The sequence below is a fragment of the Melozone crissalis genome, unplaced genomic scaffold (assembly GCF_028551555.1).
Source record: "Melozone crissalis strain CALT ecotype California unplaced genomic scaffold, PUWL_Pcris_2 ptg000016l_1, whole genome shotgun sequence".
Taxonomy (NCBI): domain Eukaryota; kingdom Metazoa; phylum Chordata; class Aves; order Passeriformes; family Passerellidae; genus Melozone; species Melozone crissalis.
In genome coordinates, this window is record NW_026535794.1 from 35,077,676 (window position 1) to 35,093,210 (window position 15,535).

General features: G+C 40.2%; 1 protein-coding gene across 1 annotated transcript in view; it reads left to right on the forward strand.

Moving 5' to 3' along the window:
- Positions 1-15,535, forward strand: part of CREB5 (cAMP responsive element binding protein 5) — a 211,778-nt gene that overhangs the window by 36,370 nt on the left and 159,873 nt on the right. The window contains exon 5 of the mRNA XM_054274014.1: positions 8,252-8,424. Within this exon, the coding sequence (XP_054129989.1) occupies positions 8,252-8,424 (173 nt within the window). The remainder of the gene's footprint in view (positions 1-8,251; positions 8,425-15,535) is intronic.

Here is a 15,535-nt window from a genome sequence, read left to right on the forward strand (position 1 = left end):
TTTCTGGTCTTCTCAATTCATAGATAAGCACTAGATGCAAGGAAACAGTGAGAAGTAAAGGACACTGGACTGGGAGAAAAGAGCCCTTGCATTGAGTCCTGACATTTGGCTGAACAATTCACTTTCTCTTTTTCTTCTTTCCTCTTTCCTTGTTTTGTCTCTGGTCTCTGAGGCATGTGGACAAGTGCTGTCCCTCAATGTGTCTATATAGGTTTTACCACAGTAAGGCCTCGATTTCAACTAAGGCCTTTAGGAATTGCACCTAGTAAGTATCCTACAAATTTCTTTTCTTCTTCTCATGTTTCTTAGCAGCCCTTCTCCATTTGAAATGCATGGCAAGCTCCTTTGTTTAGAGCAATCTAATGGGACCATAATTCTGTCCCTGAGATAATATTACAGATATAAGTCAGTTTTGCCTTAGACAAAGTTCTATGGAGAATGTATTTTCTTATAAACATGCTTTTTATAAAAGGGTTTGTTGTTTTGTGTTTATTGGTGTTCCATCTGCTCTAGAGAATACATTTGAGAAAAACTAGCTCCAGCATGGCATATAATGTTTCATTAGCAGGCATAACCTTGTTTATTTGCTTTTTAAAATTGTATTTAGAAAAGGAAATCAGTTTGCACCATTGACATGCTGCCAGGTTCCTGTTTATAAATGTCACAATAGGCAACTTAGAAGAAATGAAATAGTCAGTTTATGGCTTTTGCATGAAGAATGAGAGACCTGGGTAGAGCCAGGCAGCCAGTTGTGCTCCCCCTGTTTTTTAGCCTCCCAATTAGCAGTAGTTAATGTGGTGTTAGCAGTGCAAAACACCCTGAGTGACCCAAACTGGGCTTTGCACACTTAGTGTTACTGATCCTCAGCTGAACAGAAGAAGCTCTTTGTGCTATGTTGCTTTAGTGGCTATATTGGACAAGTAATTGTGCATGAAACAAGCAACCCTGAGGAAAAATGGGAAATATCTGTAGGAAACTTCAAGACATAAGCATGCAATCTGATGTCATCTTTTCCCATGGAGAAGCTATTTCCTTTCAAACTCTGGTGAAACCAATCTTCCAAAGTTTCCGTCTCCTTTAAAATATGTTCCTTTACATGACTTTTTTTGACTTTGCTCTAGTAAATGGTTTATCATGGGTACCTCTGGTATACACCATATATTACTTACTGTGTGTGTGTAAAGAAGGCTTCATGTGTTGCAAGCGTAGTCTGGACAGACATGCTGTAAAGGGCACGAGAAGGGTAGTGGGGGAAGAGGGGAGGGAATTGTGGAAGACAAGGGTCATCTTTCAGTATTCATTTCTACTGATAATTAGAGGGCACCACTGAATGACTGTAATTAGATCATGTCAAAAAAATTAAGATAAAAGACCAAAAATTCTAAGCATCCTGCATTTTGTTCACAGTATCAGAGGAGTCAGAGCATTAGCTATCAGAGCAGCCAAAGTGGAGGACAGGCATGGAGGCTTCTCTTGCCCGTGGAAGGAGTGCATGGGCATTTCCCTGAGAAGGTGCCAGGAAGGGACTGAGGAGGTGACAGTGCTCTCTGGGTGCCCCAGGGGCAGAGGCACTGCGGGGGCAGCCAGAGCTTGGCCTGCAGCACCAGCAGCATTACAGAGATTTTGTGCAGGGCTGTCACCCTTCAGGCAGCGGCCTTAAGAGGATTAGTAGTGCTTAAATGGGCCCTTTGGACTTTGAGTTACAGTGGTGACTGCTAGAGCCTTGAGATGGCTTATACCTGGCTTAGCACTTCATATGTCTGTCCTGTGTCCTGTGCCACGCTGCTTAGCAGTGCTGTGCAGTTTGCTGGAGATTAGCAGATGAGGTTTGCATCACTCAGTGTATCTCAAAAAGACTTTCTGATAACATATGAGCAGCTATTGAAAGAAAACAGGATAAAAGATTATTTATGGTTTTTCTTTTCTGTTTTTTATTATACCCTCTTGAGGACCAACCAGCATGTCTATGCTTAAGAATAACCCATCCTAAGTTAAAACAACAAGGAAGTTTCCCTGCATGTTCCAACACAGATATTTAGGATAAAATTTTGCAAAACTCCTGCCAGCCCCAGTACACAAGTCTGATTTATTAATTAACAGTGGTTGTCTAGGGCTCCAAAAACTGAAGGCATTTTGAAAAAAGGGCAAGGGTTACTGACGTTCAGAGATACCTTCAGAAATGTTATCTTTTTTTGATCAATAAATTCTGGTCACGGTGCTCCAGTGCCGGGTTTGGGTGGCAGTTCACTCTGGTCTGCGAGCTGCTGGTGGTCGCAAAGCTGTGCTAAGTCATCTGCATCTGGTCTGTGGAACCATCTTGCCTTAATTACACAATTTATGATAAGAGCACAGAGTGCTCTGTGTGAAATTCAGAGGGTTGACAGAGGTCTGTGATCCAAAAAATTGGAAACCAGTGGCTGAGACTGATAAGTACAGATTCAAAGCTTTATGATTTCAGTGAGAGCAATGTTTCCCTTCTTTCCCCATCTGCCTATCATTACTTGTCATTCTTGAGTAAGGAGTTTAATTTTTCTTTACATTTTTACCCCTTTGGAGATTAGGTTGATAACATTTGACTGAGCAGCCGTGCCTGGGGTTCAAGAAGTCAGATATACCCACACTGCTCCTGGCCTTTCAGTCTCCAGCGTGGTGTGGATAGCTGGCTGCCTCCAGTTTAGGGGGAGACTCTGGATGGAGGCCTTGGGGGCAGGGAAGAGTCTTTCCCCATTCTGGGATATATCATGCCTGCTGTTTCTTGTAATGTGCCATTTTTATCAGGTAGCTGCTAAGTGAGCATTTGCCTTTCTTTGAAATGTTTTGAGGAATAGATCCTTTGGCATGAGTTCTGTATTTTTATGTGTCAGCCTCACTCAGTGACTTCATACCTCTTGCTAAGTAGGGGAGTTAAATGGATTTTAGCAGTCTGCAATAAGATCTTCATAGTGCTTTGTCCTTATGCTTAATGTTACTACGCAGCATTTTCCAGCAGTTTCTTTCTGTGTCCTTTTTTTTTCTGGTTTAGTGCTTTTCCTAATTCAAAGCTCTACAGATGTTGCAGTTTTAAAAAAAAAAGAGTAAAAGGTATTGCATTTCAGTCTCCACCAAGTTTACACTTACCCATTTCTTGCACAATGGAACTTTTTCTTTTTTTTTTTTTTTTAATTTAAATCTTGATAGTAGGCTTTCTTTTTCCTATAAGCCTTCAATTGCATTAGTAACATAATTCATTTTTTATCTCTGATTTGTTCCCTAGTTCCTCATCTGTGCTTACTGGCCCTGAGTGGGCAGCAAGCTTCGTTCTGTGCTTATAGGAGTTTAGATTTTGTGTGCCAGTCACAGATTAAACAGTTGTGATGAGCTGGTGTGAGGGTGTTTTCCTTCCCCTCTGACCTGAGTCAAGAGAAAATAAATGAATTGGTGCTGCTTCTGGGGAGACTTGCTAACTTGTTTTTGAATTATCTTTTTATTCTGTCAGGACAGAATTCATTAACACTCAGTAATTTTGATGGAGATTATATATGATGAAAATAATTTTGAAGCTTGCCTTTATTTGCCACATTTAATGTATCATTTTCTTTACAACAATGTCGTCCGAGTTTTTAAGCCAGCAGGTCCTTTGGTTGTGTAAACAATATGTGCAGTGAGTAAGTGTGTCACTGGAGGTTTCCACTCATGTGGCTTTTATATATTTTGAAGTTAGGATCTCAGTAATCAGGCAAGACATGACTGTACACTTCTTAAAAGTGCACATGAAACTGCCATTTAAATGTGTGTTGTCTTAGAATATTTTTCCTTGTTAGAATATATTCATTGAGAGGACAGGCTGTATAAATTCAAAAGTACTGTTGTATATTTGATTTCTCTCCATAATTTTTTTAAGTTGATGCTTTTTTCTTGAACTATGGGAAAATATTTTAAGTTGCTGTGCAGGAAAATATGGATACATAATATTTTGCATAAAACCAAAATGTGCAAAAAGTGGTTTTCTTTGTGTTTAAATTAACTGCTTTTTTATTTCGGTTTTTAATGGAAAATACCTTCTGAGTTGAGAATTTATATAAGAGCCTGCAAAATACCTTTATGTACAATTGGTTGTAGGTTACACCTCTATTGATCTAGAAGCTTACACAGAACAATCCAGAACAGTCTGCAGTTCATGTAAAACTGGTATTTGCAATTCTTGGTAAGCCTCACAGTTAAAAAATAAGAGTGGGAAAATAAAAACAGACTTTGGTTCAGAAACTAGATCTTATAGTTTAAAACCACAGACAAACCCTGAAACTCAGAATATTACAGTAGATCGTGAAGGATGGATCAGTTGTCTTCATCCTTTGGGTTCAGTAGATGGTGGTTGATGTGCGGTGGTGCTGTGTGAAATGGATGAGTGTTTCTTTGGAAGAACCAGAGTTTGGGGGAATTGGTGACTGTCTGGGTGTATTTTGCCTGTGTTTGTGTAGCTGTCATTGCTCTGCTGTGCTTGCCAACAGGGTGTGTGTTCTTGTGGAGTGATGTGTAATCCTCTCCACCAGAACATGGAAGCATGACTTCAAGAAGTTTTTAGCCTTTAGAAAAAAGAAGTGTGTTGTCTATCCACACTTAAATGGTTGCACGTGGGAGAAAAATGCTCAAATGTTTTCTTCAAAGTCTGAAGCTAAAATGGGCCATGAAGTGTAACTGGGGAGAAGTTAATCTGATGATGATCTGCATGCTTTCTTCTTGCATCTGGAAAGGTTGAAAATGAACACGTTTATTTAAAAATGGTTTATGGATATGGTTTGCTGCTTTTGGGTTTATTTGTTTGAATGTTAAATACTGATGGAGAGTACTGCATGAGCACATGGGTGAGGGGAGAATTTCTATAAAAGCTCTTTAGTGTTATAATTCTATTTTCTGCTTCCTTGGGAGTGACTGGAAACTTCAGTGAGGATGCAACTTAGTCCTAAAGGACATAAATTCCTCTTCATATATTGGATCTTAGTTAAGACTCACAAAATGCAGCTCCTGACATATGGGTGGCCTGCTCCCTGCGTGAACACTTAGGTTCAGTTTAATAAAATAGATAATAATGATAAGCTCGTATGTCTTCTTCCAATGCTTAAGCACAGTAGAGAAGATAGCTGAGAAAACTCCAAGTGTATGTGTCAGTGTCATACTCTCTCAGAGCATGGATGAGTCTTGGGAATGTTAAAAGCAGTGGGAGATAGTCTGTGTCATTGCTCGTGTAGGCTTCTCCAAACTGGAATGCTGGGAGATCCACACCTACTATCAAACAATCTTTACCATGGGCTTAAGAGCTGGAGGATAATAATTAGGGGACTCAAAGGAGATGTTATTCACAGATGCCTCGTAGAAGAACATGAAGAACTCCTTAAAAGTAGAGCTAGAAGCAACTTAACCAAACAACAATTCAATATATGAAGCAGAGGTCTCAGTTTCAGTCAATGTTGCTGAATTTTTCCTCTTTCTATAAGAGCCCAAAGTCAAGTCTGCAAGGAGCTTGTTAATGTCCCATCCAGATCCATTCAGAACCAGATGCAGAGCCTACACAGCAAAACATTTTGGGAGGTCTGAAGACTGGCTGCATCACACATGCAGTGAGCCTAGCCTTGCTGTGCTGGTGGTACAGAGTCATTCTGCATGTCATGATGCACACAGTGAGATCAGCTGGGCTTAGTGTCAGGTCTGCTGTGTGCTACCTTCCCACCGCCTTTCGGAGCACGCCTACTGTACCTAAAGTATGAACTTCCTTGGACTTCTCTGTAGATTCACAAGCATCTCACTGATGCAAGTTATTCTGAGATTGCCAAATCCTTTTCTTATGAATGTTAGAGTCATGCTGAGTTTGACATTTTGTTGGGAAACCTTAGGCTTTCACTTGGCAGCGTGGTTTACGCTTGCCCAACAGCAGTGCTTGCATTACTGAGAAGAATGGACATCTGAAAGCATTGACAGGCTTTCACTCTGCTTTTCCTTTCCATGCACCACATACTCGACCTACTTTTTGAAAAGATGTGGCTTACTGGAAATTGATGAAATTTTGAAACAGTTTTGGAAGTCTATGCATTTAAGATAACAACTACATTGTCTTATGGGCAAACAAAATTTTCCATACCCATCATAATTAATCTGTTTGTACCTTAGAGAGGTCTGTAATTGTAGAAGAAAATTGACAAAGAAGGAAAAGAGAAAGGAAATATCTAATTTAGGAGCACAGGAATCTCATATTAAATCTTTCAGTTCTGCCCTCCCATGGTACAACAATGTCCAGTAAAACTCTGGGCAAGTGCCAGGGTACCACTTGTCTAAGGCTTGTGATAGATTTCCATCCTGTCCATTCCCAGGCCTTGCAGACTCATGATACCATACATGGTTCCTTTAGAGATCATTTTAGGAAGAGTTAGCATTAAAATATTGATTGTACATGGATAGATATTACATCTGGTTTTGCAAAATCTGGTCATGATAAAAAAAACAGGCTTTGAATCCTGAGCTAGATTTGGCCGTATATATTTTTTTAAAACTGAACAGGCTTTTCATCAGAAACCAGTAATGTGTTGAAGAAGTGACATTTTAATAGGAATGTGGTAGGTGAGGGAGAACTTCTTTTGGAGAAGTTTTCGTATATCCAAGGTTATTGCCTGATGGTCATGACATTTTTCTGTGCTATGAAATATTACAGTTAAGGCCCTTGGTCTGGCTTCTTCTTGCAATTCATGCTCCTTAAGTGAATACTGAAGTGAATAAGGAGTTTCTAGACCTGATTCATAATGTGTAAATTATTTGCTGTAAGAGGAACTCAAGGTGGGTCCTCTTCACTCCAGGTGAGGTGGTGTGACCATTCAACTGTAGGCAGCACTTCTCCCTCTTTATGCGTTAATGAAGACTGGAACAACTCCTGTAAAAGAAACAGAGATCCCTGTGTCCACACTGTTCTGGGAAATCACATGAAATATATAACATTGGGAGATAAGGGGATAACAGCTAATGCCTTCAGTTGGGGTCCTCTAATTATTTGCTCTCTTTTTCCAGGAGGTGTAGTTCTTTATTTGGCCCATAATACAATCTTTCTTTAGGTCTGGGATTCAACATGTTGTGTGCCTCTTCTGTTTTCCACATTTGATCAGAGCTCTGAGTTTTCTTTCCCACCAGCTTTATCTACCAATATTTTGCAGTGGTTGTATATGTTTCCTAGACAAATTGACTCATAAATTGTAATTTTTGAATGAAACAGAACTTTGTTTTTTAATCCTGAGTATTGCAGTGGTTAGGAAGGTACTTTGTGTGAGTCTTAGTGGCAGTGTGTGTATAAGGGGTTTTTTGTTCCCATTTTCCTCAGCCTAGCATGAGGTGACAATGGAAAGTTTCTTTTCCTCTTGCTGCTAACAATTCACACGTTGATGCCTGATAGGGAAAATAATGCTCTCAAGGTTACCGTATTTTTCATGTGTATACACTGTGGCTTATCTCTGGCTTGAGAGTTTTGTTTGTTTTCAAATGCAGGCCAAGTCAAACCCTGCGGTTTAGCAGCAGTGTGTGTTGTGTGTACAGGCATAGCAGCAGAGAAGTCTTATTCCATGGCTCCTTCCTTAGCAGTATCCTGGTCCCTCGCTGCTTGTTTGCTCAGTGGATATGAGTTATCAGTGAACTTCTGGTTTTTCGGTTTTAAGAAGTTTTTAAGAGCTCTGAGTTACCTGGAGCAAAGGTTGTATGTGGTGAAATACAGTGCTGTTCTAAGCCTCTGGGATATTTTTGCTCTACAAAATCTATAGAGGCCAATAGAAATGGCTGTTTCATGATGTGCCATGTACTGTTTGTTGGTTTGGGGCTGTAAAACTTGATTTGCTTGTCAGTCTAAGCAGAGGCAGTACATAGTAAACAGCCCATGCACTAAATCAAGGTGTCATGTGCTCATATCATGTTTGGTTAGGAGAAATATGTGCTAAATATCCCCATTATATATCACAAGACAGAATCACAGAAGAGTGATTAGTGAACCTATGGATAGTTTTACCCAACCTGTGGGTATTTTTCCACCTGTGAAAGTAAATATTTATTTTTCATTTCTTCATTGTTATTGGTTATAAGAAGATCTATTGAGTTGGGATTTACCAGGAGCCAGTAACTTTTCATGTTGTTGATACTTTCAGATTCCTAATAGAATTCCTGTAGAACAGAAAACCAAGATAAGACATATATTTATTTATTTATTTTCATTTTCTTCCACCATCTCCCATTTCCCTTCTTCTCACAGAATATCTCCATGCATAACACAGTTGGAGGAGCAATGGCAGGGCCTGGGTCCCACCAGCTGACAAACACAAGGATGCCAAACCATGACACCAGCGTTGTGATTCAGCAAGCCATGCCGTCTCCACAGTCCAGTTCCGTCATTACGCAAGCGCCTTCCACAAATCGGCAGATTGGGTGAGTCCATTTCCATTTTCTCATTTCTCCGGTTCTCTGGCTCCTGCCTGTAGGAGCAGATGCTGTCCTCATGCTTCTTAAGGTCCAGCTGCAGGCAGGCTCAGATGTTGTTCTAGTAGTTTTTCAGGTTACAGAGTTTGTACTTGACCCTGCAGCACATGTTGCAGACTGTGGGGAATGGCCAGGTTACTCCAGATATGGCACACTGGTTCAAAAAGGACAGAATGCTGTACTTACTGGGAAGTCCTGCTTTCTGCTGCCAGTTTTTTGGTTTTTTTAATCTTCTTATGATCATAATGCATGTTTTTTCTATAGCTGCACTGGGAAGAAAGACAAAGTGTTTGTGAAGCTGATCCTTTGACTTCCTTCAATGGGAATTCTGGGTTTTCTATGGGTTTGAGCTATTTCCTATGAGGAATGAGGAATGCTGGAAGACAAAAAGACCATCAAGATAAATAGAGTTTGGCACAGTGTAAATAGCTGCTCAATTTGTGATGATGGATCCATATTTATTACCATAAATTGACAGTATGGATGCTTATTGTATTAGCAAGAATGCCAATTGAGTGCTAATGCCTGGAGAACTGTATGAACAAAACCACTCAAGTTTAGTATATATTTACACCTGGTTACTTCCAGTAAGTATGAGATCCTCATAAGTCACAATAACGTGTTTTTTAATTGTACAGAAACTGCCCTGATGGCTTGAGGGTACGGTTTTTCATCACACAGCTCTGAGAATTTGGGGGTGGTATTATACATGAAAACGTATGGATAAAAAGATATATTAGTGGACTAAGAAAGAAGCAGCAGTATAGATTCATTATCTGTCAACTGCAATTTGGTCACATCAATTAGTGACATCTGCAAAAGCCGTCACTGTCCTCAGTCATTATCTAAATAACTGTTTATCAACTTTCAGTCTTTCAAAGTAAAATCATAAAGTGAAATGCTGGCATTGAAAACTGAAATTCTAGTTGTTCTTGGGTTTTCTTTCAAGATTTTTGGTGTAGGTACAGGTTGTGTATCTCCCATGGTAGCTGGCATGGCCCATGGTACTGAGCTCTGGGCTACCCAGCTGTACACAGAACACAGATTCCATCTGCTGCCCCAGTTTTGTGTTCCTGGCCAAGCTCCTCTATTTTCCTTTTTACTACTATTTCACTATTTGGTTCTTAATACATTAATCTGGAACAATGGGTCACGTAAAGCTATTTGATAGATGTGCCATTTGTATATGCTACCTCTTGTCAAAACACAGTGTTCACTGAGATTTCACATGCAATACCATTTGCCTGTGAATCCAGCAAAGCTGTTGTCTTATATATGTCCCATTCTGTTCAAAGAGAGGGGCTGGGAGAGAGGGAGGGAGGAAGAAACAGTTTCTTTTTCAGTTTTAGAAAGAAAAACATTAACTAATGCCATTATTTGCATTAAGGATGATTAAGCTCCTGTTCAAATTGTGACTTAATAGGTCTAGTGGTAATTATGATCCTAATTAAAAGCATAAAAAAACCCAAACAACTTTTAATACTCAGTGGTGAGGTGTTTTATGTAAGACTCTACTTGGCTTCCAAACAATTGTTTCTATATAATGAGAAAAAAACTGCATGTGGTTTTGCAAGACCCTGTCAGTCAGGTTTTAGGTTTGTGTTGGTTCAGGGCCATGGTGATTAGAATCTCCAAAGTTGGTGGGGTTGAGGATAGAAAGGCTTTTTCCTAGTCAGTGGTGTGTCTCACTTGGGAAACTTGGCCATGACATATCTTAATTCTTCCCTGTCACTGAATCACACAAATGTTTCCTAAGTCTGAGTCTAAAGCTGCTTTATTGGGAGGCGATTGTCAGCATTTTAGTCTCTGTGTGAGCTGGTGTGTGAATGAGACTTATGGTGTGACCTCCAGCATACTCTGTTCCCCATTCTTCCCTCTTCCTAGGAGGTTTTGTTTTTTGTTCATGGTGTGTCCTAGGAGATAATTGCTGTATTTTCAACTTCCTCTACTTGCCAAAGCCTTGAGCATCCTTGTTTGTCTTCTTTTCCTTCAGTCTTTTCCCTGTGGTGTCTGTTTTACTTATTCAGAGAACATATCTTGTCATTTCCATTTATCTTCATCTTATCCTTCTAAATGTGCTAAGAATTATCTCCAGAACTCATTCATGAGGAAAACAAACTGGACAACTGAAAAAAAAATCAGATTAATTCAGAAAATATTTGAGGTTTTCAAAGTTTGGTTGTTTTGATTTAGCCTTGCAAAGTTGAGGTTGTTTAGCTATTTAACAAGCCCAAATGCTGAGGTCCTCAAATCAGTGGGTTTTGCTTGAGTTTCCCTTTTTTAGAAATCATCTGAATTTGCCCCAAAGGGTAGATGAGTCTTTACCATGAAGAATTGTGCCAGGGAAAATGCCTTTTAATGAGCAATAAAACCAGCAGAGAGAAACTGGGTAAAACTCTCACTGAGTTGTGTAATAGCAGGATCAAGCCCTGAAGGTTATAGAACCATCTTGTAGCAATATTCTGATTTTTATCACAACCACAAATATTTTAGTGTCAGACTATGGCCAAGCCACCTGCAAATGTTTATGATGGCCTTGCTCCAATGAAAACAGGGAACAGCAATGAAAGTCTTCATTTAGCCCCTGTTTGCAGGCTGTGCTCTAGTAACAGAGAATGGGACCCACCTGTGCCCGCACACAGCTCGTTTCATGGTGAGGAGTGGGCGAGTTTGTAGCAGCTGATGTTCCCAAGGGATGTAATTTTTCCCGACTTTCGTTTCTCCTTCTCTTTCTTCTCCTTTTCCCTCTAACTTTCTCCCTCCCTCTCTCCCTCCATGCCTCTCTTTTTTTCCCCCTGCTCTGGGGGCTTGCACATAAAATGAGATATTGACACAAGGCATGGGAAAACATGACAGAATGTGCATTGCTGGACAAGCCTTACTGGCATAATGCATATCCACACATTGTTTCAGGTATTAAGCTTCTGCTACTACTGAACAGGCACCCAGCCAGATTAATCAGATAAAAGGAAGAGCATGAAGGTTATTAACTTAAAAAATAAGACAGGGTGCAGCCCCACTTTCCTCCCACCATGTTCCTTTTGTTGCGAACAAACAGCAACATTAGCATTACAGCAAGCTGGCAGGCTGGTATAAAGGTCCCTGATAGTATTTATGTGATGAGGCAGTCTCTAACCTCCTTGCCATCCCTCCTCCCTCCCCGCCAAGCCTTCAGCATGTGGGAGGAATGCTGGAACTAGTAACTACTTGTGCTGATGAAAAATCAGTTGAGGAGCACTTAGCAGTGAAGGGTGTCTTTGGCTGATTAATAGCACATCATTTCTAGATAAGATACATGGAGGAAAAGCAGTATGGCATATGGAGGAAGGCAAGAAAAAAATGATATAAGACATGTATTTGTCAAAGGTATAGAAAAACAGATAAGCTGAATCAGCTCAAGATATGGGACTCTGAACTAGGCTGTACAATAGCAGTGCTTGTCTTCTTTTTAAAATAACTCAATTTTTTCTGTCACTGAATATGCAGCAGTGTGTGAGAGTTCTGGGCAGACAAATTGGTGACAACACGGCGTGGTGGTTGCTCTATCTGGACACATCTTTTGCTAAGAAAGATGTGTTTTTCAGGCTATCAATTGCAACCCAACAGCATTCATGGAGAAGGTAACTTGCTTTCAAGGTAGTTTTTCAAGCTAGTAGTGGACATAAATAGTATTTATTCCAGCTATTCCAACTCTCCGGTACAGCTCTGCAGCTGATAAAGAACATGGGAGGATTGTCACAGATGCTGCAAATTGTTAACATTGTAGTAAATGGAGAGTGAGAGTGAGTCCAGCTCCAGTGAACTCAGGCTCCAAAGTGGACATAGAACACTAACCATGTGATGTAGATTATCTGTTTTTAAAGTGTTTTAGAGCATTTTAATGGAGATAAGATGGTCTTCTGGCACAGCATCAAACGGGAAAAATTGCAACCACATTTGGTGCAATGCAAGCAGGTAGGAGAAAGCAACAAAAGGGGTTTGGAAGATGCTTCTGGTGCCTTGATGTTCTGAAGAATCATGGTACCAGTGGGAGAACAGCCTTTCAGTCCCCACATGTAGCATTCATTTTAACACTAATGCATTGCCTTACTGTTCCTCTGTCTTTCCTCTCATGGCACCACCTGTGTCTCTCTGGTTCCAGTTTATCATCTCTTCATGGGTTTGAAGGCTTTTCAAACAAAAGGACATGGGGAATGGAATAGTCAAAAAATTGACTACTCCATGCATGTAGTGGGACTAACAAAGGTTTGCTCATTTGGAAAATGAAAAAAAACCCAACTTCTCAGTCTTAACTAAAGGGTCTCATATGGCAGAAGGACAGATTGTCTCTGCGGCAAGCACAGGAGTTTCACCATAGCAAAAGCTATCTGAGACTGGAACTGCTGGTTGAGTTTCCAGAGTATCCTGCTATCATCCTTTATAGCTCAAGGAAACAGAAAAGGCTCCTGTAAGAGACAATCACAAACAGAAATGCTTCCATAATGCAGCTAGCTCTGGAAGGCACTTGGAACAGGCAGGTGACTGAGAAGGATCTTTGTACATCCAAGACAAAGTCTCTCTTTAAGCTCTTAGTAAGTTGGTGGAGTGCATAGCACCAAAGAGGCCATGGAACGATGAGCTTTTGTTAAATTCAAAGACTAGTTCCCTTTCCAGGAAATCTGTGATAAAAGCCTCTATTCCAACTCATGTATTCAAACTGAAGTACCACAATATGTTGTGAGATGAGAAGAAATATGCAGTGAGAGATGAAGCATCAAATGACCACTCAGTGGCTTGATCAAGTCCATTCCATAGCCCTGATTGTGTAGCATGTAAGAACATCAGTGAGATCACTGGAAGGGGAGGAAAAGTGAAGAGAGAGCATCTGACATTGTCATTCTGTCCAAATTTTTTTTCTGTCTTTGTAGTAAAAATTGAGCTTTAATTCCTGTATAATGGTCCTGCTTCTTTTTTCTCTTTTTATGCTAAGACATGTTTTCTGTAGTCCCTTCTATCACACTGACCTTGGCCAACCTTGATATGGAATCCCATCAAGCCACATGAGAGCAGCAGCCACAAGTCTCGGAAGCTCAGGTGAATTACGTAGGAAATTATTACAAGAGAGCCCTTCTCAGGAACAGGCTGCCTCATAGCTTAGCTTAATAGAGAGGGTGATGAGGGATAAAATGAGCTGGACCCTCTCAAGCTGCTCATCCCTTTTAGCAAGCTGCTGCCCAGGTCCACACCTTGGTCTGCAGGCCGAACCATGCTGCTCTGTCTGTGATATTTAGAAGCTCTGTCTGCTCTCCAGCAGCCTCTGCTGTTGTGTGTTCAGGAGTTGCTGACTCAATTTTTCCCCATACTGCTGAGTCAGAAAGAGAAAAAACAAACAGTGCCAGTCTGTGTGCCAGGCACAGCACAAACAGGTGGTTGTTCACAACACCTCTCTTCTATCCTCAAGAATATACTCCTCTGCCTTCCCAAAAACTCTTCCTTGCTGTAAGATGTAGGAAAGGGCTGGAAAGTATTGACATATATCAAGGTGACTTTTGGGGGACTGAAAGGAGGATCATTAGCCAGGTAATAAATAGCTTTGATGAATAAATAGCCTAATGAACACAGTGTTTTACATTTCATACTTTCTACTTGATACAAGTCCTAAGTTTGTTAGAAATGTTACTTTCTCGCCGCAAGAGCACCAAAACCAAAAAGTGTAAAGGGTGATGTGGGACTTGCTGCCCACTGGCTCTGACTAGGATTGTTGTCTCGTGTTATGAGAAGAAACCAGCCCTCTCCCTCTCCTGATGGTTGTTTGAGATAGGCAGTGAAACTATGCTAAGCCAGTTCTCATGCAAGTGATTTCTAAGAAATGGATCATGATGTTTTTGTCCTGAAAATCTTGTCCCACCCAAGAACTATAGGAAAACAAGGTTAGAATATGTACTGCACCCATAATTTTATCTGAACAGAAAGACTGAGCTTTCATATGCATTGGTTGGCTCTCACATCACAGAAAGTCATAAATAGAACTTAAATATAATATATAGAACTTGGAGAATCTAGCATTGATTCCTTAATTTTAGTGGCTGGTATCTCTTACATACCTCCCGTATATATATAATACACACTGTATAAATCTTCTTTAAAGGTGTCATCAAAATTTATGGGCAGAGCTTCTGATTTATATGACTCTTTGAACTGAAACAGATGTAAAATCATTTTCGGATGGAAGAGGATCTCAGAATTGCAGTGGGTTTGGTATGACAAATCAAGCTTTTCCTAGACCAGAAAAAGATCATTAGGGCTCCGCACAGCCGAATCTCATAGCTCTGCTCTTCATCACAGGTTTGTGCTTAACATGCCCTGATGCATGATTCCAGTATGTGTTTTATCCAAGTGTCAGCCTGTTTGACAGGTAACTAAGCTGCAGTAAAACACTAACTCAAACAATACAAGACTTTGTTTGGTGTAAGGCTTTTTAAAAAATTTATTTTCATTTAAGCAACCAATTTGCAGGTTCCAGAGAAGCAGCAAGCCTTGGAGTGCTGCCTTACACCATGTCAGTTCAGAGAAGGGCTTAAAGGCTTGCTGGGGGTGGCACAACGGCTATAATGATATTAAAAAATGAAGTCCTTTATGTGCAAAGAATTCTGATAAAAGATTTGTTGACAACTAAGAAGTTATGATTGTATCTGTTTCAATAAAGGAATTGGCACTGATGCCCTTGACAGAGAACGCCTTGATTTTACATGGTTTGTCTTGCCAGTGTCTTTTTTGAACACTTCCAAAGGAATATAAAAACATACTATAAGTTAATAAAGTGTTAACACTTTGGGTTGTTTTTTTTTTCTTTTTTTTTTAAGCTGGTACCTGGCTGCAAACCAATTGCAATAGTTCAGAGGAAAGTGCCTGAGGGAAAACACAGGAATTACAGACTTTGTGTAAAGTGTATGGATCCTATTTTCCCACCTGTAAAAGTAGGCCTCCTTATGAACTGATGAGTTTTCAAAATCAATGGTACAGTATAGTTCCATTTAAGGCATATATATGGTTCTATTTATACTTATGGACAGGCCAAATA